The sequence below is a fragment of the Phocoena phocoena genome, chromosome 1, assembly GCF_963924675.1.
Source record: "Phocoena phocoena chromosome 1, mPhoPho1.1, whole genome shotgun sequence".
Taxonomy (NCBI): domain Eukaryota; kingdom Metazoa; phylum Chordata; class Mammalia; order Artiodactyla; family Phocoenidae; genus Phocoena; species Phocoena phocoena.
The window spans coordinates 1,760,465-1,783,280 of NC_089219.1; the positions used below are offsets into that span (position 1 = coordinate 1,760,465).

Here is a 22,816-nt window from a genome sequence, read left to right on the forward strand (position 1 = left end):
CCAACCACCTATCCACTGATCCACCATTCATCCCAGCATCCATCCACCATTCACCCATCCACCATTCGTTCATCCACCATCCATCCATCAATCCACCCATCCATCTACCATCTATCCATTTATCCACAGTCCATCCACTATTATCCTATCACCATCTATCCACCCACCATTATGCCACTACCCATCCACCACCCATCCATCCATCCACCATCCACTGACCACAGTTCCACAGTCCATCAATCCATCCACCATGTATCCATCTTCTTACTCATCTTTCCATCCCCCCTCCCCGCCATTCATCCATGTATTTATTCCTGATTTCATCCATCTATCCATCTGCCCATCCACTTATCCCCTCATCTACCCATGCACGGACCCAACCGTCCACCCATACATTTACCCATTCATTTCCTATGTATCTTCTGTGGACACGAGGAAGGTCATCACTAAAGGCTGGGCGCTCTTTAAGGTGCATCTAGCACACAGGGGTGGGAACACCGGAGCTGTGTGATACGGGGTCTGAGGGCTTTAGATCACGGCTGTCTAAACACTCCCAGCTTGGCCCTGGCTAACTGTGTGGCCTTGAGCAAGTCCTCACTCCCCGAGCGTCCCTTCCGTGATGTACAAGACGGGTGAAGTCATATCTCTGCCTCCTCTCTGGGGCGTGGCGGGAATTAGAGTAACCGCAGTGCTGGCTGCGTGCTCCCTGAGCCCTGTCAGCACCTGTCACACACAGGCGGGCGGAACCAAGGCGGACAGTGTTCTGACCAGGCCCCCTGTGGTCCTGAGGTTGCTTTTGCAGTCTCTCCGGGACGGTCCTCAAATTGCGTGGGCGTGCGGCCAGCCAGGGGTGTGCTGCCCAAGGTCTCAGGGCTGTGACCGGGTGGGTTGTCTGTTCTCCGCTCGGCTTCTCCGCGACCACCATATTCCTTTCATAAGTTGAACGGAACGGTAACTTTAATTCTTAAAAAAACATTTTTTTGAACAGTAAGTTTTAAATACTGCATTGACAGGCCTGGTGAAACTGATCACTACCTGGACATTCAAACCTGGAGTTGGCCGTGGGACTGGGGGTGCCCGTGCCCCAGCCTGCCTCTCCCTGGGAGAGGCCATGGTCTGGGGTCCTTGCTGTTGATTGATACGACAGGGAATTGAGACCTGGGCCCCCACAGATCCTGGAGAGGGCGCTTCCTGAAGGTCCTCGGCCCGGTGTCCGGTGGCCTCTGTGCCGGAGGCTTCCGTTGAAAAGGCCGGAGAAGCCTGGCCCAGCCCATCTCACTGAGGTACGATGGAGCGTGTCCTGCGCGGCCTGTGGGTCCTGTCCCTGCCGGTGACACCAGGAAAGGGGGAACATTTGGACATGCTGTGGCAGCTCTCGTCCCCTTTCACCCCAAAAAGCTCGTTAATAAAAGTAAGCAGCTCGTGTCTGCGGCTGACCCTTTGGAGGCCGCTCTGCAAGCCGGGCAGGGGTAGGCTTTCAGTCCGTCCTTGGGAAGCCCTTGGCAAACCCCACCTCCCTGTCCAGCCTGGGCGGCGTGTGCGGTGGGTGGAATGAACCAGGCCGGGACGAGCTCTGCTGGAATGTGGCTCCTTTAACAAAGACTTCTTCCTCCAAGGGCTTCTGATGGAAAACAGTCTGAGATGCGGACTAGGCAGGGTTACCGGAGATGCGGACTAGGCAGGGTTACCGGAGATGCGGACTAGGCAGGGTTACCGGAGATGCGGACTAGGCAGGGTTACCGGAGATGCGGACTAGGCAGGGTTACCGGAGATGCGGTGACGGTGGCTTTTCTCCTGCTGAGGGGCACGTTTTCGGTTACTTGCAACAGGTCAGGGATGAATGAAACGGGGCCGTGTAGTTGGGTGCCGGTCCAGATCGCCAGGGAGAGCTCCTGGAAGGGTTAAGGCGACTTGCTCCCCTGTGCCGAGTCCCATCCCCCCAATGCGCTCTGATCCTGGGGGCTGTTCAGACGCGGCTGCCCCTCCCCCTTGCTGAGCTCCCACAGTGGTTCTCACGCTTGGCTCTCCAGCCCCCTCAGGTTCAGGTTGGGCAGGTCTGGGTGGAGCCCAGGAGGTTCATCTCTAGAAGTGCCAGGGGGATGCCAGTGCCGCTGGTCTGGGGACCCCACTCTGAGGAGCCCTGAGCTAGAGGGGCAGAACTCCCCCCACATCCAGGCTGAGTCCGTCTTGCTTCTCGAACCCCCAGGCCCGGCCCGCTCAGCTGGCTCCTGTCAGGAACCTGCACGTGTGCACCGTGGCTGCCCTGCTCCGGCTGTCAGCGGGCAGTGTGGATGCTCAGAGGCCCCGCCCCCGCTCTGCCGGTGACTCGCCTTTCGGACTGGACCTGGCCTTCTGGGCGATGCTCTGGGGGCTGCCCCAGCTGGTCTGTGTCCCGTGGGCAGCTCTGGGTGTGGAGCTTGCTGGACCTTGGCCTGACCCCCAGCTGGACGCCACACCATAGGGTCCTGTCTCCAGGGGCATTTGGGATCTGTCGTTATCTCCTAAACGCACCTGGGCTCCTTCAGACAAGGGGCCACACCTGAGATCAGCTTCCAGCTCAGTTCAGCCTAGCGTCAACCTCACTCTGTGACTCAAGAAGTGTCCCTTCGTGCCCAGCCTGTGTGTCCTGGAGTCAGCGCTGTGGGAGCCGGCTTACGTCTTTGCCGGACAGGCAGGTCTCCCACGAGAACCCCACTCCTCCAAGAGGTGAAGCTGTGGATTCTGTGGTTCAGAGGTCACAGGATGCAGCACGGCCAAGGGGGCTCCCGGCCCGGGGTCTGCACTGGGCCTCCTGGGGCTCCAGGAAGGGGGAGGCTCACAAAATGTACGAGGGGGCCTGACCCGACCTGGGCATGTCCTTGACTGAGGAGGAGGTCTGTAACAAGCTTCAGCCCCAAACATGATCCTGGAAAGAGGTGTGGGCGGCCAGCAGCTTCCAGGGAGCCAACGGAGACCTGAGCCTGGGCCTGGCCATCAGACCACTCCCGCAAGTGTCACCGTCGCTGCCCAGGGCGGGTGCGTTTATCCTAATTTACACGGAGAAGGGGTCAGCTCCGGGAGCCCAGCCACTTCCAGGGTGGCCAGCTGATAGCGGAGGGGCCGGCCCAGGCCAGGCTGCCTGGCCCTCCTCTGGGGATGAACACAGGAAGCGGTTCCGTTGGCTCTGAGGCCTGAGCAGGGGGCAGAGCCTCCGGGGCTGGGGTCTGTGGAGTGACTGGGCCGGCTGCAGAGGGCAGGGAGGACCTCGGGCGCAGCCCGGAAGCAGGCGGCCATCTGGCCCACGAGTCCTCACTGGGCAGGGCCGAGCATCCCAGGTCCACGGAGGGCGGGCCAAGGCCGAGGGCAAACAGCGAGGTGACCTCTCGGCACCTGGGTGGACTCGGCCGTGGACTGTCCTCCCCGTCAGAGCTCCTTCGGCAAGCCGAGTTCCAGGTCTACACAGCCACCAGCATGTCCCCTTCCTGGGCAGCTCGGCTCATGGGGGTCCAGGGGCCCCTCTTTTCCCACTCGTGCAAGGATATCTTCTGCCCTGTTGGGGGGTAGTAGCCCCACCAACCCCGTTCAGAGTCAGCGTCAAGTTGGCTGAGGGTAATTTGCTTTGGACCCACTGCCCCCGGGATGATTGCTGTGTAGGCTATTGCTGGGGGGAGGGGGCGCTCGGGCCCACAGGTCAAGCTGCCTCGTTCCGCAGGCTGGGCCCCCAGGCCACGTGTCACCCCGCAGGAGCTTCTGCAGCCACTTTGCCTTCTTGTGACATTCACACACCCACTTACGTTTCTAAACCCAGTGATGTGGGTGAGACACAATTGAACCGGCAAGGAGACCCAGACCTGGATGCATTTTCAGTTTTACCCCAAGGCGCTCCCTGTGTGTTTTGTTTGCATCGAGGGTGTTTCTCTTTTGGGGGAGGAAAGGAGGGTCTCACAGCATGTGCTAGGGGTGCAGGGGAGGAAGCTCTGTGGCATTTGTGGGGTGAGGCCCAGCCGTCTTCAGGCTGAGCTCACCTCTGGGCCCAGACGGCTTCGTCCAAGCACACTGTCCCCTGTTCCTGGTGCCTCTGCCCTGGCGTCTGTGGGGTGACGTGTAGCACCCCCGCCCCAAATGAGACGCTCCACCTGGAGGGGGGTGTCGAGGGGCAGCCTGCCAGGTCAGAGGTTGGGGTCTGCACCCCAGGGCAGGGCTGGCCCAGGAGGCTGGGTGCAGGTGTTTTCAGAAAGGAGCGTTGAAGCATCTTCTTCCAATAACGGCCAGTCTTCTGACAAGCACGTGATGTTCTGTCCACCCTGACACCTGACCTCTCTGCAGACTACAGTACGACGGCCCCCAGAGACCCTCCCTGCCGCCCCCCTGGTGGAGGTGGAAGGGCGGCCCCCACACGGGGCGTTTTCCTCCGTTCCTCTTGGGGGTCTCCGGGCAGAGGCGGACACGTTCCGCCACCTACAGGGCCGTGCGGAAGCAGGGGGCTGGCTGAGGTCGCCTCGAGCCTGTTGTCAGGATCCGTTGCCCCTTCTTTACATACACACTGCACACACACGTGCTCACACACATGCGCGCACTCACACACGCTCACATGTACACACGTGCGTGCACGCATCCTCTTCCACACACCCACCCACTCACTCCTGGCTCCTGGCGGCGGCCCACAGCTTTCCCCGTGCCCTGCATGGTTTGAGGGCTTCTCCTACAAATCCTGCCACACAATAAAGGAGGAAGCAGAGCAAAACACACAGTGACTCAGAGAAGCCCGCCTCACACTCCCCCGGCTGCAGATCAAGGCTTAAATCGGCCTGATTCCAGGGTTACAAGCAACCAGGAGCTTCAGGGAAGGGCCGGGGGTCTTTACGTCCCCCTCCCGGGATACTGCTCGTCTAGCCATGGCAGGGCTGCCAGCCCCACGGACGGGACTGGGGGACCCTCTGCCCCCGGCCAGTCAGGCACAGTTGTGCTCATTGGGGGCCTTCTCTCTCTCCAGACCCTGAAACCCTGGCCGTGGGTTTGATGTTTGGATGGGGCTCTCTGGGGGTGGAGGGGCGGCTTTAGGGATCTGGGTGAGAGAGGGCAGACAAGCCTCCAACGGGGTTTCGGCATGAAGTCCGCCAAGAGCCTGCCGCCCTGGCTGGGACCCGGCCCCGGTGGCAGGTGCCCTGTGGCCTGACAGCCGTGGCCGTGGCTCAGGGTCGCTCTGTGCTTCTCCTCTTCCTCCTGTCGCTGCCTGCACCCTCCCCTCCCCTCTCCTCCCCGTTTTTATTATTTGGGTGGATATCCCAGGAGAAATTTGGGGGATGACGGACTCAGTCATGAACCCTGAGCCTGGAACGACCACAAAACCCCAGTGAAGGACCTTGGTCTCCTCATGAGTAAATAACATGCCATGGCACAGTCTGGATTCCCAAGGTCATAAAAAGCTCATGTTCCTGGCACTGCATTCCGCCCTTGTGGAGAGCACTGGCTGGGAATGTGACGGTGGTCACAGGCCTGGGTGGCGGGGGGCGGGGGCCGGGGGCAATGACGCCCCCTCCCTGGAAATGCCCGCCAGCCCGGGGCCGAGGGGCTGCTGCTGGGCCACCCGTCCCGAGGGCAGTCTGGCTGGGGCACTGGGCCGAGGGAGGATGCTCTTTCCATCCAGCCTCCCAGCTTCTCGGGGACCCGGGGTCGGGGGGACAGTTTGTGCTGGTCCTGCACGGGCTCCAGCAGCATCCGAGCTGCTTCCTGCTTCTTGCAGGGCCTGGGGGGCTGCTCAGCGCGCCTCCTTTTCTCCAGATGTTTTCTGCGCACCCTTAGGCCTCCTCTCAGCCACGTCTGAAAACAGAGGCCCCCCCCCTCCCCACCAGCAGTGGGGCAGCCGAACGAGACCTGGGCTTTCCTGGCGGCTCCAGGCAATCACTTAACCTTGGTGACTGCGGTGGGTGGGAGGTGGGCGACGTACAGCCTTCCTTTAATCAGCAGGAAACACCACCTTTCCCTCCTAAGCTGTTTGCTTGGCCAGTAAATCAAACGTGCCCTTCGAGCGCTGATTTTCCTCCAGAAGGTGACGAGTTTGGGGAAGTCAAATTCAAACAGAAAGAAAACAAAACACAACAAAACAAAAAACAACCCAGGAAAACAAAAAGAGCCCTGAGGTGGATGTGCACGGGACGGGGACACGTCCCCGCTCTCTGCCCAGCGCCCTCACACGCACAGAGCTGGACTCCTCACCGGCCCGGAAGCAAAGGCATCAGACCCTGGAGGGGTCAGGGAGCGCGCTGGGGGGTCCTACCTGAGTCTGCTGGGAGCTCTGTGCAGTCACCAGGTCACACGATAAGGTGTCATGTTAATTATCCCCGCTATACACCTTGGTGCGCGCGCAGCCCCAGGAAGGGTCGGGGTGTTCTTTCAAACCTAAACAGCCTCGGGTCCCCAGGATGGGGGAGTAACAGCTGCTGTTCTCTTGTTGCATTTTTGAAAGGATCCTACGAGTCAATTAAAAAGGAACCGTTGGCCACATAAAACATAATAATTACTTCTGTGAATACTGCTGAATTAAATAAGTGTTATTCCCCACCCCCCCGTTTTTTTTTTTAAGACTTTGGTTTCTTTTGAAAGAAAACATTTTGTTACTTCTCCGTTGGATCTGAGGTCATCTCACTCGTACTGAAAAGTTCCCGTCTCCCTGGAGACGACCCTTTCAGGAGCAGGGAGGGGGCCGCGAGACGAGGGCCAAAGTGACCACAGCCTTTGGGTCACTTTCTAAGGTTTTCAAGTCCCAGAAGGAGGGACTTGGGCAGAAGCATCTAGATCAGAGGTCAGCGGGCTCCGAGCCACGAGCAATCCGCCCGCGCGCCTCCCACCCCCGGGCCTCCCCTCTCCTCCTCTCACCCTCCTCTGACTTCGTTAATTTTATCGAGGGAAACTAACAGCAAAGAAAAATGAACCATTTCTGGAGTGCACAGTTCAGGGACACGGGGCACAGTCACCAGGGTGTGCAGTCGCCCCCTCCATCTGGTTCCAGAGCATCTTCTTCCCCCAGAGGAGACCATGTGCCAGTCAGTCGGTCACTCTCGGTTCCCCCCCCAACATGGATTCTGTCTCTGTGGATTTGCTTCTTCCGGACGTTTCACATAAATGAAGTCGTAGGACGTGTGGCCTTTTGTGCTCAGCCTCCTTCGCTCTGAGGCTTGTTTGCAAGGCTCACCGTGTTGCAGCCTGTGTCCGTGACCCTTTTCTCTTTTCTATATTATAAATATTCTGCTGTGTGGATGGGCCACACGCGTTGATCCCCTCATCTGTTGATGGACACTCGGGTTGCCCCTCCCTTGAGGGGCTGTGGGTTCACACTGCTGGGAATCCTCACCCATCGGCCTCCCTGTTTTCCACTCTCGGGTCGATACCGAGGAGTGAAGCTGATTTCCCCGCCGTTGGACCTGCTTGCTTGCCCTGTCTCTCCCCCGCCCGCTCTTTATTATCTTTTCTGTGCCTCGGGCCACCCTTGGGTGAACTCCTAGGTGGCACTGTTTTGGCACCAACTGTCTCTTGGGCTGGACCCCGAAGAAAGGCCCACAGCAGACAGACAAGCTGGGGACCCTTTTGCTCAGTCCCATGACCTGCCACCCCATGGGTCCCATACTCATGACCTCAGCAGGTCTCTGTCCTAACCTGCCACGAGCTCGTCGGGAACTCCCAGGAGCTCTCCCCAGGGCCCAGCCGGCCCCACTGATCTGCCCAGAGCAGCCCAGGTGTTGGGGTAAATTCCACAGTAACCCCAATTCTGAGTCCTCCCAAGAACTGGGGACTTGCCCCCATTCCCTAATTTCCAAGGCTGCAGACACAAAGCGGTTCCAGAAGGAATGCCTCGCCATCAGCCCCGGGTTGGGCGTCTGGCGTGTCGGCTTCCCCCACCGCCCCCGACCTGTGGAGTGTGGGCACCTCCTTCCCTCCTGTCCTAACGCAGAACGGGCCAGCGTGTCCTCGGGCTGCCACCGGGGCCTCGGGGAGCCCCCCCAGGGGTCTGCGTTGCTCCCCAAGACGCTGCTGGAACAGTCCCCGGGGAGCCCCTAGCAGAGGCCGTGCCTCTCAGGCAGGGGTGGTGGCCGGGTGACCCTTGGGCCTCTGGCGCCCTTGGTTCTGTTTGTCCCGTGTCCCAGGTGGTCCCCGAGCCTTGAGCCCTGGGAAGCCGAGCTGCAGAGCCTGACGCTGCCTTGTCTCCTCCAGGTGACGGCGACATTGTAAATAACATGTACGGGCCGGACCCCGACCTGCTGGCTGGCGAGAGCGCCGAGGACGAGACCGAGGACAGTATCATGTCCCCCATCCCCATGGGGCCGCCGTCCCCTTTCCCCACCAGCGAGGACTTCACCCCCAAGGAAGGCTCGCCCTACGAGGCCCCCGTCTACATTCCTGAGGACATCCCCATCCCACCGGACTTCGAGCTCCGCGAGTCCTCTATCCCCGGGGCCGGCCTGGGGATCTGGGCCAAGAAGAAGATGGAGGTCGGGGAGCGGTTTGGCCCGTACATGGTGGCGCCCCGGGCCGCACTGAAGGAGGTGGACTTCGGCTGGGAGGTGAGCTCTGTCGTGCAGGGTGATTGATCGCGGCCATTTATCTCGTGTTCCATCTATTTATAAAGCCGGGTGAGCTGAGCCGCCGGGGGCAGGAGGCTGGGTAGGAGAGAGCATTCGAATGTCACATTTCCCAGGCTTATTTTATCCTGCGGCTTGCATGACGCGACTCCGAAAACACCAGAGGGCCTCGTAGCTGCCTGGCAGCCCCCGTCCGCTGTGCCCGCTCTCTTCCCGGAAATGTGTCTTTAATGAGCTCATGTCTTAAACCCCCCGAGCTTCCCGTCTGGATCTTAGGTGCTAAGGCTGCAATCTCGGCAGAACCTCAGAGATGGATGGCCTCTCCCAGAACAGGAGTCTCTGCTCCCGGGAAAGCCCCTCAGATGGGGGCCCACCTCCTGGCAGGAGCAGTCCGGGGCAGCTTGTAAAACGCGCCTGGTGGCCGCGCTGCCACAGATGCCCCGGGCACGTCCATGCCAAGGGCCTCCTGCCGGGCTGCCCGGGTCAACTGGCTCCCTAAGAGCAGCCCGCACTTCTCAGATGAGCGGGGACAGAGAGGCGCACCTTGTGGTTAACATCTCCCTGACGACCTGGGCCTGGATCGAGGGTCCTGGAGCCCATGTGCGGTCAGGAGAGGGAGGCCGGTTAGGTGGGGGGCGGCCACTGACACCCCCAAAGGCGGCCCTCCCTCTGGAGGTATCCGGCTCGGGCCACGAGCGTCGCTGGGCCCCAGTGGGGGGGCTTTCAAGGTGGTCTCAGAAGGACCGTGGGCCCCACAGAAGCGCTCTCCCCTCTGGTCGTAGCCTTTCTGCTGGCTCCACAGGGCCAATGCTCGGTGGTATTTTTGGCAGGGACCCTGCCTGGACGGAAAATGCAAATGCCAACCCAGATTCCTTCTGGGTGTTTCACAACTTCCAAAAGTGCTTGGACGGAGGTCAGTTCTAGGAAGGGGCGTGCTGTCCAAGGAGGGAAGAGGGCCTTGTGTGGCCGGCAGCCGTGTCTCCTACAGTGGACCAGGGCAGCGGGGGTCAGGGGAGCCGACTCCCCGCGGCTGCTCCGTGGCTTTGGAGAAGTTCCCAAGCTGTGCGTCTCAGCGCTCTGTGTACAGCAAGGGGTGAATCTGGATCTGTCTTTCCCCTCTCGTGAGTCTTTACAGCGTGGAAGGCTGCCTCGGAGCCTCCGCTGCTCCCTAGAGACGTGCACGGCCTCTTCCTAACCCCCGGGAAGCTCCTGGACCCCCCGCAGCCCTTGAGCATCTACCCCGGGCCCGTCAGCTTTGGAAACCCTCCGTAAAGGTCAAAGAGGCTGCCTGAGTCGGTGCACGTGCTGGTGGCAATGGCCGCAGACCTGAGACCGCCATGCCCTTCACAAGGACACGGGGGTGCCCCGAACGCAGGACGCCCCCGCTCTCCAGCAAGCTGGTGGAGTGTGGCTTGTGGTAGCACATGGAGTGTAGACATCAGGGGACACAGAAGCCCCCTACCAGGTGCCAGCTGACAGCCTGAGCTCTGTAGACGTTGAAGGTTTAGAGGGGTAGTGGGTTGACCAGATGGATGGAAGAGCAGGCCAGCCAGAATTCACAACGGTCCAGAGTGGGGGAGGCTGCAGCTTGGCCAGCTGGACCGTGCCCTGCTGTCCCCAGGCGCCCGACGCCGTGTGTGCCTCTCAAGGTCGGGTCACCTGCAGAAGCGGCCGGCCAGGTGGGAGCAAGGTGAGGTGGGAGGTGAGGAGTTGGGAGGTGCGGCCCTCCTGGAGGCAGGTCGTGTGCTCCTCGGAGACCCACGGGGTGGCCCTCGCTGGGCCGAGGAGAGCATCTTCAGACAACGTGACAGGTGAGTGGTTTGGGCTGTTCAGTGGCTTTCTGCAGACGGCCTGTCCTGTCCTTCCCGCCTGGCCATTCGGGAGGAATTTAGGGGTGTTGTGTTGCGCTCGGAAAGGCCTGGACTGTTGGATTAGGAGGTGCCTTCAGATGCTGCGGGGCAAACGGACCCTACGGGTAGTGCGATGGATGACCTTGAGGCAACCTGGCTCTTGTCTGCTCTGATGCAGGCCTCTGTTTGCTCTATTTTTAAAGAAACAGCCCGTATCGCCGCCGCCCTGGGTGCCGGGCCTGGTACGGGCCGTGGCTCTTATCTGCCCGGTGGTGCCTGTTGACTTTGCGATATCACTTGTCCTCCGTGTACGTGCGGGAACGCTCCCCTCCATGGCACCTCCCCCGACAGCGCCTTGATTCCGGGGCCGTGACCTGACCGCCACCTCCCCCCGGAGCCAGCCGAGTCCACGTCCTCACGTAGAGTTCCAGACGCGCCGGCGGGATCTGACTTTGTTTCCTCGGCGAGTCCGGGCCCTGGCCACCTGCTCTGGGCTTCGCGGCCTCCTGTCCCGTCCCGTCCAATGCGGTCGTGAGCAGCTGTCTGTGGCACCGTCATCGTGGCCGAGCCCCAAGGGCAGAATCGGGCTGGAAGGAGGGGGAGGACGAAGTAGGCACCCCGAAAATCAGGGCGAACCCGCTTTTGCTTGAAATAAATCATAAGGTCGAGGTGGTTCCTTTCTAGCACCGTGGGTCTCTGGGGTGGAACTCAAAGAGCCTCACTCGCATCCTGAAACAGGCGACCGATGTTTCACTTTGTTTCTGTGCCCTGCTCGAGTGTGACGGCGTCTGGGCCAGAGGAGCGGCCGGCTACTGCCCCTTCAAGGGCAGACGTGGTCCTCGCCTTTGCTCTGCTGCAAACGGGGCTCGAGATTAGGAGCGGAAAGCCCAGCCTCCAGAGCCTGGATCTTTCTGTGGCTCCGGACCGCAGAAGGGCCTCCAGGGAGCCCCGGAGTCCCGAGGTGAGGCAGCTGACCACGTCCTCATATGCCCCTGCTGGGACACTCTCCCCGGGCCTGCGGTCAGCTCAGCCCAGAGCAGGCCTGGCGACCAAGACAATCACTAGGAACACGTCAGGGCCTAAGTGTCACAGCCAAGGAGGCCAGGGCAGACTCAGGACCGCCAGAGGCAGGTCCCAGAGACAATACCCAAAGGCCTACAGTCCGGTCCCGAGTTGCGTGTGTGTCGATGTTGAGTCTCATGCTGGTAATTAAGCTTCGGAAATCAGGTTGATTTGGTTTTACTACAATTTACAGGACATTTAGTTCCCGAAGAAGAGAGAACAGGTAATGACATTGTAGCGAAGGTGGCAAAGGAGCTCTGAGGAAGAGCCTGGATGGATCTGGATCCCCGAGGGGCGGAGGGTGGTGGGAGCGCTTTGTGGCCTGGCCGGGCTCGGACTGTGGTTGCTCCTGTGAGGTCTGGCGTTGGGGTCCAGCAGGAGATGGGGGTCCAGAGACAGCCCCTTGCAGGCCCAGGGTGGGTGTCCCTCGGAGGACGGGCTCAAAATCAAGGTCAAACCGATTGTTCCTACCCTCCTTTTGGTACACCACGCAAACAATTTTCTTTCTACCCAGAGAACAGAATTCCTACCGTGGACCATTCCATTGAACTAAAATCCAAGGCTCCCATCTCCTTTTCTCTTTTTGTGGTGCCCACGGTCTCTGGTGACACGATGCCTCTGTCCCTGCTGGGGCAGCATGAGTGACCTGGCATTCACAGGGTCAAGGTGGCTGGAGCAGCCTTGTTTCATGTAGGAATTTTACTTGAGCAAAATGGGAAGGTGCGTGTGTGCCCCGCGGCTGGCACCCTCCCCCCTCTGTTCAGCTGCCCTTCCTCCCCATGTGGGCGTCAGGGACATTCAATGACTCTAAACCTTCCCCCACTCCCACCGGGTGCTTTGGGGGACACCAGGAAGTGACTCCCTGTCGTTTTGGAAGAAAGCACAGATGGGCTCTGCGAGCTCCCCGGACCTGGCAGCCGCATCCTTGGACGCAGATGGGAGCGTGGGGTGTGTGGAAACGGCCCCCATGGGCTCCATCTCAAAGGGAGGTCGTCTGTCCTCGTGCCCGGGGAGGATGCTCGAACTCCCGGACCCCTCCCCCCAGACACAGCCTGCCCGCTGAGGCCGCCACCACTCACCCTGCCCAGAATAAATCACCCAGTGATTGCATTTTATTGCCCTGGGGTCTGAAAAACAATGATTTTGATCATTTGTTGAGTAAATCATGACATTTATCATCGTGCTGTTTATTTTGCTAATTAAGAGGTGGCTGCGAGTGACAGCCCAGAGGGACCCGGGCTGTGGAGCCCTCTCCTCAGAGGTGCCACCTGCCCCCGAGGCGGGGCCCTGCAGCTGTGCAGCCGGGCTGGGGCAGGCCGTGCCGGTCTCCACGGGGAGGTGGCAGGAGTGGTTTGCACACCGCAAGCACCCGGTTCTGTTTGTTTCTTGGTGCAGCGCTTGTCTCCCCCAGAAAGGCAGGCTCTCCGGTGCCCAGAGCTTTGCCCAGCCTGTAGCTGGCACTCAAGCATCATCTGTCGAAAAAAAATGCGTCTGCCTCTGTTTAAGGAGCTGGTGGAAAACGTTAACGTGAATTGATGGGGCTTCAATTATCTAAAGAATTTACTTGAGTGGATTACCTCATCCCCTTGGCTGTGGTTCCTGAATATTAATATACATGCTCATTTGCTCAATCAACAAATGGCCGTGTCTGCGCCAGGGCCTGTGGGAAGCTCCAGGGTCACAGGGGAAATTGCCCCAAGGCCTCAGGCTGCCCTGTCTCTCGGGTGCTCCCATCACACGGCCCCCAAGCCAGCTCCTCTGGGGTCCAGGGCTCCCCCTGGATGGCTTTGGCGAGGGCCAGGACCCACCGGCCACCCCCGAGGACCACGGGCTGCCAGCACATCCCGAGATGCTAGGGCAGGGGATGTTCCAGGCGAAAGCTGCTACCCAGCCGCGCATGCTCAGATTATGAGACATTGCTGCTAATGTAAGATTGGCTGAGACCAAATTCAGTGCGACACGGGGAGGGGCAGGAGCTCCTGGGTGGGGCTGGCCTCTGCGCCCTGGCACCTGCCCCAGCCTGGCCGGGAGTCACGTGGGCACCTCAGCGCTGGCCCCAGGTCTCCGTGGGGAACGGGCCTCCACTTCTTTCTTCTGCATTTACACCCTCACGCTCTGGCCTCAAGGACCCTGTCCTCTTTCCTGCTGAACTTACCACACACCTGAATGTGAGCACGATTCACCAACACCCCGGGGGCTCCCTGCCCCCAAGGCCATCAAGGCCTGGGCTTAGGCAGCAGTGACTCCTGTTATAACCAAGCACCCACCTACCCCCGGGACGGAGTTCCCGAGGCTCTTGGGAATGGGCTTCAATTCTCTCTAGTCCCTGCCGCAAAGGGACCAAACGAGAAATCCCGTCCACCGGGAGACAGACACATGTGCTGGACTTGTCACCTGAAAGATCCTGGATGCACCTGGTAGCCCCGGAAGCCTGAGCTTCCCAGCGCCCTGCCCCCTGCACTGACCTCCTGGCACTGTGGGCGCCCGTCCGGCCTCAAAAGGGCTGAGGCAGCCAGCGCCCCTATGGCCAGGCCTGGCCATTCCCCAAGGCTCAGGAAGGAGGTGCTCAACCTCCAGGAGGAACAGCAACAGCGGCGGCTGGTCTGCACCCGCAGGCATGTCATTCGCCAGCAGCCCTGTGGAAGCAGAGCTGGTGTTCAGCCGGCGGGCACCTCCTCTGTGGCCCTGAACTGCCGACAGCCACAGAATCCCCGGCTCTTTCAGCCCCAGCCCACCCGTGGATGGACCTGTGGCCCCAGGACGGTGAGAGAGGAAAGCTGGGCTCAGCGGCCCCCCACTGCTCCAGGTGACCCCGAGAGGAGGGTCGCGCAGCCTGGGAGGAGGGACAAGCCCTGGCTCTAGACAGCGTCTGCTAAGTTTGCAGAGCAAAATGTGACAGCTGGTACTTGAAGGTCAGGACTGCCCTTCAGACGTTTCCGGGGTGTCTGAGACCTGAGAGCAGAGGTCTCCATCCGAGGGCCTCACACGGAATCGCCTGGAGCATCAGAAAAGCAGGCGCCCAGACCTCACCCAAGAGACGCCAGGCTTTGGCCAGATGAGGTCCTAGCCGTGTCTGTTTTGCCCAGGACTGTCCTGGTTTTGAACCAAAAGTCCCAAGAAACCTCCCTGAGCACGGGGTTTGTGAAAACTTCTAGGAAATTAGAATGTGCCGTGGGGGTGAGAATAGCCAGTCTGGAAAGAAAGAGAAGCGGGGGATCCTTCCGGACCTCCAGCAGCTGCGCCAGGGGCCCCGGGAGGCGAGGGGGATGATTTGGGTCGGGTCGCTGGGGGCATCCAGATACTCCACGGGCGATGCTACTGCAGGGAACGGCTTGTCCCAGAGCCACCCCTGCGGCCCGAGTCCCGGTGGCCGTGCTCCCTGCTACACACACACACACGGGCGCACTTCCTACCCTCTCTCTTCCACGTTCATCCTGGTGCAAGGATCACACTTCAGCCTCTTCCGTGCGTTCTTCACCCTGAAGCCCGCGTGGCAAGTGCGCTCGCGGCCATGCCCGGAGGCAATGCTTCTTTGCTTCTTTGTTTTTGGGTCTTAGACCATCTTGCTGTGTTTACTCTTGGAATTCCAGCCGTGTGGGAAAGCCTTTTGGGGAAGGGGGCCAGGACCGGTCTCCGCCGTAAAGGCTGGGCCTCTTGCTGGTCTGACGGCCTTACTCACAGGGCTTGGTTTTCTCAGTCCCCAGTCTTCTCTGTCCTTTCTCTCCGTGGCACCAGGTTACACACTGGGACCATCCCGGCAGCATCCCGCCCCGCAGGGACACGGGAGCCCGGGGTCTCCCTTTGCTCTGCCCTCCTCTGCCCAGCCGGCTAATCCACCCCTGACGCTGACTCTCCTTCTGCGTGGTCTGGAATTTTATTTTAGACCTAGAAACATGGCAGGGCCTTTCTGTCCCCCTGGAATGATTTTCTGAATGCGTTTAGGAGGCGTGACGTGTATTCAGGAAGCGTCCAAAGTCACAAGCTGCCGCCCACTGAATGTTCAACACACCGTGGAAACACCTGGATGATAACAGGTTTGGGGACCTCTTCCCAGGCTGTCAAACAGGAATCCGGATTCGACGAGAGGGGCTGTCCTGTGGGAACAGGGCCGAGTGGGAGGCGGCCTGGGTGCGCTTGTGCAGCGGGGCTGGGGACACAGAAACCCACGCCACCTCGTTTCCTCGGGAACCGCTCCCAGCGCAGACCCTCTGCCATCTCTCCCAAGCACCATGACATCAGGTCCAGACGTTTTTAGCCCAAGAATGCCGTGAAACCCTGCACTATCTTAGGGCCAGCCCCGAGGCACGGGTATATAAGGAATTTTCGGAAAAAGGAGAGAGAATGACTAAGAATACCTCCCTGGTAGTTCTTCTTTATTTCCTTAAGGGGTAATAACTCAGCCACAGTCCAGCAGAGGGTACTTTCTTTAAATAGAGCATTCTGATTCACAAGCGAAAAAGGAAATAAATATTTTCTTTTCATATTCGAGAGACGTCCATGAATACCAACTTCTTAAATGGTATGTTACCATCTGTATCACACACACACACACACACACACACACAGGAACACACACACACTCACACCAGTGACAACAAGCCCGCCCTTACCCTGGAGCAGGCTGCTTGTGAACCAGAGACGTGGAAATAGCCTTGGGGTTGTCAGAAGGGAGCGAGTGGGAAGGTGGAAGGAGGGCAAGATGGCTTCTCCTCCGGGTGGCAGCTCAGCCTCCCCAGGCGACCTGGGCTCAGCCTATCCCACTGGCTCCCAGAAAGCCGGCAAGAATGGGGTGCTCTGTCACCTCTTCCTGCCCTCCCGCCTCCTTTTTCTTTAAGGGAAATGGGGATCACACGTTCAGGGACGATGACAAGGGCACCCGGGTCCCTGTGCTAGGCGGGACTGGCGAGGCTGGGGCAGGCTGACTGGGCGGCTGCTCTGTGGCCCAAAAGCGTGGGCGAGAGGGGAAGGCCTGGCGTTCATTAGGCCCCTGCTGTGTGCACACGCTGGCCACGCAAGGCGCTTTCTACTCCGTGGTCCTCATTCTGTCTGTAAGTAGATCCCAAATCCCAGCCCGATGGACCGTAGCAGGGCCTGGCAGGCATCAGTGTCCACCCCTCGGGTGCCCCGCTGTGGAATTCTCCGGACCCCAGAGACAGCCATCAGCCTGTCTTGAGCCAGGATCCTGATCTGGTCCCAGGGCGCCTGGGGTCTGGCTGGCGGCGGGAGACGTGTTCAGGCAGGAACCATGGGGTCCCCACCCCAGGCCATCAGCCTGCAAGGCGCAAAGTCCAGGAATCTAAAAGGAAACCTCTTCCACCTGCTCACCTCAGGCTTGGGTCCCATGGAGCTGCGGTTCTCAAACGACCGTGCTGAGGATCCCCCAGCCACCTTCAAAATGCAGATTCGGAGCCCCACCCCTACCTAGTGGATTAGCATTCCTGACAGGGGCCCCCAGGAATCTGCATTCTATTTAGCAGTGGAAGAGGGGCCACTGGGAGGTCTCCATTCCCGGGTGGAAGCCCCAAGCAAGGGGCTTACCGTGGACTTCCCTGCTCCTGCCCCCGCACCCCTCCGCCACTGCCCCCAACCCGGAGCCAGGCACAGCCCAGCGACCCCACGGTCCTCCTGGTGGAGCTCTGGGCGGCAGGTGAGGCCGGGAAGGGGCCCCGGAGCGGTCCCACCCGCACCCCGACAGCTGGCCACTGGCACTGCTGTCCTCCGGAGGGGAGCCTGCTGGGGACTGACCGGTGACCTGACACCCCTCCCAAGGGCATGGCCTGATGGTCAAGGTTGGGGCAGGGGGTGCTTCCCGGGCACCGATCGTCTGTGTCATGCCTGGAGATTACTTGGGGCATCACCATTTCTCCCCCTCACTGTGCAGGTGGGAACCCCGAGCCCTAGAAAGGGAAGGGGGTCCCACAGGGTCACATGGTAAGTTAGCACAGGGGCGAGGGACCAGACAGGGAACCCCCAGGCGGCATCCTTCTGCCTTGCCGCTTACCCCTGTAGTTCATGCAGCCAACACACGCTGAGAACGGAGACTGGGCCACCCGCACTGGCCCCGTGCGCCAGCCGCCAGCAGCTAGAGCAGCCCCCAGCCCTCGTGGGCGTTCCACCCCCACCACCCTGTCCAGTGGGTGATGGCCCAGGCCCCAGCTCCTCCAGGGAAACGGGGACCAGGAAGGTGTGGAGTGGCTCGGACGTACCCCTCAGCCTCCTCTGTCTGCACCCATACCGCCGCCCGAGCGGGGGTAGCTCTCAGGTTTGGCCTGGGCTGCCTCTGGCCGGCCCTTTCTGGGCTGAGCCCGCCTTCCCCAGGCAGGAAGCAAGTGGTGGGACCCACCTGCTAAGACTGAGGCGTCCGCGGTGTCGCTCATATACACGGAAAGATTATTTCAGGTACTTTCCCAGCAGTGGCCTCGCAGAGAGCAGGACGGGCCGGGAGGGTGGCCCCTCCTGAGAGCCGGCAGCTACTGGCCAGGAGGCTCCCCGGGGACCCCCAGCACGGCCTTGGCTGGCCCATCGTCCACCCCCTCCCTGGGCCTCCCTCCCTGCTGGGTCAGATGGGCATCCCAGGCCTCGCAGGCCATAAAAGGTCTCCCTGGGTCACGGGACAAGGGCGTGGACCTCCCAGCCAGACCTGCTTATCAAAGGTTCTCTCGAGTTGGGAATTTTTGTGGGCTGGTCATCCCCAGGTTAGGAATGCTCTCAGCGTGTCACAGGCCACCTCGGCCTCAGCCAGAAACCAGGGTGATGCAGCCACTCACCACGCGTCGTCCAGGGGCAGCAGCTGCTGGAGGGTCCCCCGGCAGGCCACCCTCGCCTGCTCTGCTCAGGGCTGGCGTAGGGCTCCCTCCACTCTCTGGGGCCCTGCTGGGCACTGAGATGCAGCTGGGTTTGCTCTGATCGAGGCCAGGTCAGGCCAGGATGGCCTCTCTGGGTGAGAGGTCAGTCTGGGTGCACGGCAGCAGGCCCCGCGGGACCCCCCGGAGCCAGTGTCCTGGGGCGGCGTCCCGCCCGGCCCTCATATTGCTTAGAGCCCAGTGAAGAAAATGTCCTAAACATGACGTTTTACGTCAGCCGACGCGCGTTGGTGTTGGCGGTCGCGTCTGCTCCTCCGCGTGGGAAGGTGCTAAGACAGGATGCCCTGTCATCATCACAGGAGTCAGCGTGCCGGCCCCTGCTCCCCTGTGTGCCTGTCCGCCTGTGACACGTGCCACCGTGTTTCCAGGGAGTTGGCTTGAAGAGAGGCACCAGCCTCCGCAGCAGCGCCCGGGGAGTGCGGGGCTCCCGTCCCGCCGTCCTCCTATCCCAGCTGTGCCCCTCGCCCGGCTGGCCAGGGCAGGGCCAGGATCACCAGCCCCGAGCGGGCCCCGGGAGCACCTTTGTCTGGCTTTCAGTCTGCGTTCCTGCCTTCTGGGCTAGTGCCCAGTTTAATTGCACGTTCCATTGTGTCATCCCTGTTCAATCCTGTTGAACGATACCTACATCCACTCCTTTCCCATTTAGATCTTTCTAGAGTCCATCCTGGTTTATCAGCACAGTCACTTCAGGAGCGGAGCTAAGATTTCTGCCATTTAGGCCCAAGGCATTGTCTGTCCCCGCGGCAGCTGAGATAAACCCTCACCCAGAACAAAGTCGCAATGACCTTTTACAAGGAGAAGCCGCCCTGTTTCCCTCTAGACTAATTTATCAGCCTTCCTTTCAGCCGGTACTCAGTGGAGGCCCGGGAGAGCACTGCCAAGTGGGGGTGGACGGGTATTAGGACGCCCGGCTGGTTCGTTCTCTGTGGCGCACCTCACGGTCCGCGGGGATGGGAGCTGTGCGTTGCCGTGGGGAAGGATGGGGCTCACCAGAGAGGGTGAGGCCTGCAGGTGGCGGGGTCCCGGCAAGGTGGCCAAGCCCCCTGCCCTGGCCTCCTTCAGGGCCGAAGTAAAACCTCGTGGACAAAGTATGAGCCACGCTGGACTTAAGTAAAAATAACGGTGATGAAATGGCCTGTGGCCCCGGAGCCCCCGGGGGAGGCCGCTGAGCTCTGGGGCGGCAGCTCACAGGTGGACGGGCAGAGAGCGAGGGATGGCTGAGAGGCCGGGGGGGGGGCGGGGGATAGAGGAGGAGGGGGAGGGGGAGGATGACGACGACAGCGACGACAGGGATGGACCACAAGGATGCTGGGGAGGCAGCTCAGGGAGCGTGAACCTCGCTGCCTTCCTTCGAGGAGGGAGACGGAAAAGGGGTCTGTTTTGCATTTTGATAAAAGCCTTCAGACTCCACTGATTGTATCATAAGGGCTGCCATGCTGAGGGGAATGTATTTGCCTCGTCCATAAAGCCTGCATCGCCGTGGGGGAGACTCTCGTGGCACTGACTTGAAAGCTCGTCCAGGGATGGAGGACATGCGGCACCGGGGCTGAGAGGTGGAATCTCCAGCCCACGAGGAATTGACCTGGGCTTTCAGGAGGGCAGCCCAGCCTGGGCCTGGCCTGTCCAAAGGCTGCTGGGCCAGCTAAGCTCCCAGTGCCTCTGCTGCTCCCCCGTCAGTCCGGTAGCCCTCAGGGACCAGTCCCTGGTGAGGTCTGGACTCTGGTCCTCACTGGGGCTTCTGAGTCAGCCCTGAGGATGCGGGACGGCCCCTTGGAGCAGCAAGCCCTCAAAGGGCCTCGCAGGACTGAGGTTGGTAGAGCCACTAGTTTCTCGTTGACACCCTGGCAGCCCGGACTCCCTGCCTTCTCCCACACTTGCTTCACCCAGACAGACGTACAGTCCACACCAGGCCCCAACCGGAGAGGCTCCTGCGGGAACCCGGGGCCCATTGACAGCCCGAAGACAACACCAGAATTCCCTAACTTTTGAAGGTCTGTCTTGGACTGACCTCCTTATTTAATCCTTCTTGGAACCTAGAATATATTGAAGATGGGCTCACCACATCAGCTGGCCGGTCAGGCCCAGGGAGGCCTGGGGACCCTGGGCTTCCGCTCCCCAACAGAGCTGCAGAGTTCTCGCGGCCGCTCCCTCGGGTGGGTCCTCCATGCTGGGACAGGGGAGGCTGATTCTCCAGCTGGACCCACTAGGATGGGGCACGTCCTGCTCTGGGTCAGCACCTCCTACCCGCTCGTGCCTCCGCATTTACTGAGTGTGGCTTCCCAGTCCATCCGAGCTGGTGCGCTGGGTCCAGAGGATTCCCCACCTCTGTACCCTGGGGTTGAGCCCGGAGCACTGACCCAGGCACCTCTGGCTTCCTTGCTTTAGCTGTGCCTGTCCAGGTCCACGGAAGTCACACATCCACCAGGCAGGGCTCCCTGCAGCAAGGGGCCCACCGCCCTCTGGGGCTCGGCTGTGCTAAGCCACCTCCGCGCCCCGCCAGCGCCCTGTGCCTCCCGGGTGGAGGTCGGAGGTCGGGAGGGCTTTCCGGCTGCCCCCTAGGACATCAGACTCCTGCTCCCAGACTGGGATTTGCTCTCGTCACCTGCTTCCGGTAAACAGATGCGTCCCTCACGCTGGGGGAATCCGGCAGACTCGGGGACATGCAGGGAGACCTGGCAAGGCTGCTGGCTGCCTGGCCCTGCGTGAGTTGGGGCAGTTCTTGAATCCTTTACCTTCAAGGGCCTTCAAAGCCCCAGGACAGCCAGGACCTACCATGCTGTTATCAGGATGGCAGCACCCCCATTAACGCTGAGTAGACGAGGGTTAGAAAGGCCGCATCCAGCCTTCTCTTGCTGTTGTTCCTTTTAAACATCAGATACGTTCATGAGGTTTTCTGAGAGGCGACATACAGGTTACCGAGATGTCTGTGTCACGAGGCGAGGGGGAGCCATGCCGTGGATAGAGACCCGAGCAGCCACCCCCATCTCTGGGCCTCGGTTTCTCCACTTGTTGAGCAAGGATTGAAGTGAATGGTCCTGAAGGCATGTGTCATTCGAATACTCTGGTATTCACCTTTAAGAGGTGGGGAAGTGGAGAGCGGGGGAGAGATTTCTTTGCTGGATCTGGGGGGAAAAGAAAGTGGGTAGTTTTTCACTGGACGTCCCCCCACCACCACGCGGTGGTTAAAATTTCCGTAGAACTCTCTCTCTCTCTCCACTGTGAGCTGAAATGCACACAAGTCCTCTTAGCCTTGCGAACTGCCTCGCTGGAGGACCCGAATGTGCCCCTTTCAGGGGACCCCTTGGAAATAAGAAATGCCTACTTTCAATACATTCAAAACACAGGCCAAGATGCGTGGGCCCCACACGGCAACCTTTGCGTTTACGTATTCCCGTAAAGTCTGCTCCCTGGGATGGGCAAGGCCGGTACATCCTCTGGACCGAAGGGTCAGCGTGGGGCCCTCGGCGGCTCCAGCCACAGCACCTGGCCACTGTCTCTCCACACAGAAGCTCTGCCCCCCTTGACGGCCTTCTCATCTCTGTTGAGTTACCCAGCCTTGAAGCCACAGAGATGCATGGAGGCGTATGCGTACCGTCTCCCTTCCCACCTCCTCCTGAGCGGTGCAGAAAGCTGCATCCTGGTTTGCTCACCAAGTTTCTCCGGGAAGTTACACAGAAGCGGGGGGGCCGGGCGGGGTCTTTAGTAGGTATACCTCAGACGCCTCCACCCCACTCCTCAGACACTGGATTTAGCAAACAATGAGGACTTGGAAAATAAGGATGTGACGGCCAGGGCGGCCTTGGTGAGTTCTCCCTGTACGGCAGTTTTCAAATCGGCCAGTTGGTCGATTGGATACTGAATATTTCTGAACACAGGGCACGTGACAGTAAGGAGGTAGCTGCTGCCCCCAGAGTTGCCTGCGCTGGGCCCTAGGGCTGTGGCAGCAAAGTGCCCGCGATGGGCAGCTTCACCCAGACACCCACTCTCAGAGTCTGGAGGCTGGCTGGCGGTCGTCGGCAGGGCCGTGGTCCCTCTGCAGCCTCTCAGGGAGGACCTGTCCCCGGGGCCCACACACCCCGGCATGACCTCATCTTAACTGATTACATCTGTAAGCGTTCTATTTCCACATCAGGTCACATTAGGAGGTGCTGGGGTTAGGACTTCAACTATGAATCGGGGGCAGGATGACACAATTCAGCTCATAACAGACCCTCAGAGAGCAAATACCTGCGCTGAGTCGTTCCCAGGTACTGTAGGAGAGAGGAACCAGTGAGGGCACACACCCGGTGCCGTGTCTCTGCATGGATGCTGGCGCCCAAACCCTCCCGGCCAGGTCTCCTCCTGACACCAAGAGGAACCGTGCCTGTGTTGGGAGCATGAGGGGTGGGGACCCAGGAGGGCTTTAGTTGATGACAACCTTGCTAACCCAAGTCAGAGCCCAGGGTTGACATTTTTAGCCAATTCCAACGTCTTTCTTTGGAAGATA

At 60.3% G+C, this 22,816-nt stretch overlaps 1 protein-coding gene across 1 annotated transcript in view; it reads left to right on the top strand.

The window, feature by feature from the left end:
- The window catches only part of PRDM16 (PR/SET domain 16), a 232,437-nt gene that overhangs the window by 12,539 nt on the left and 197,082 nt on the right, over nucleotides 1-22,816 (top strand). Inside the window, exons 6-8 of the mRNA XM_065895946.1 lie at nucleotides 2,207-2,383; nucleotides 4,306-4,447; nucleotides 8,188-8,537. Of these exons, the coding sequence (XP_065752018.1) occupies nucleotides 2,207-2,383; nucleotides 4,306-4,447; nucleotides 8,188-8,537 (669 nt within the window). The remainder of the gene's footprint in view (nucleotides 1-2,206; nucleotides 2,384-4,305; nucleotides 4,448-8,187; nucleotides 8,538-22,816) is intronic.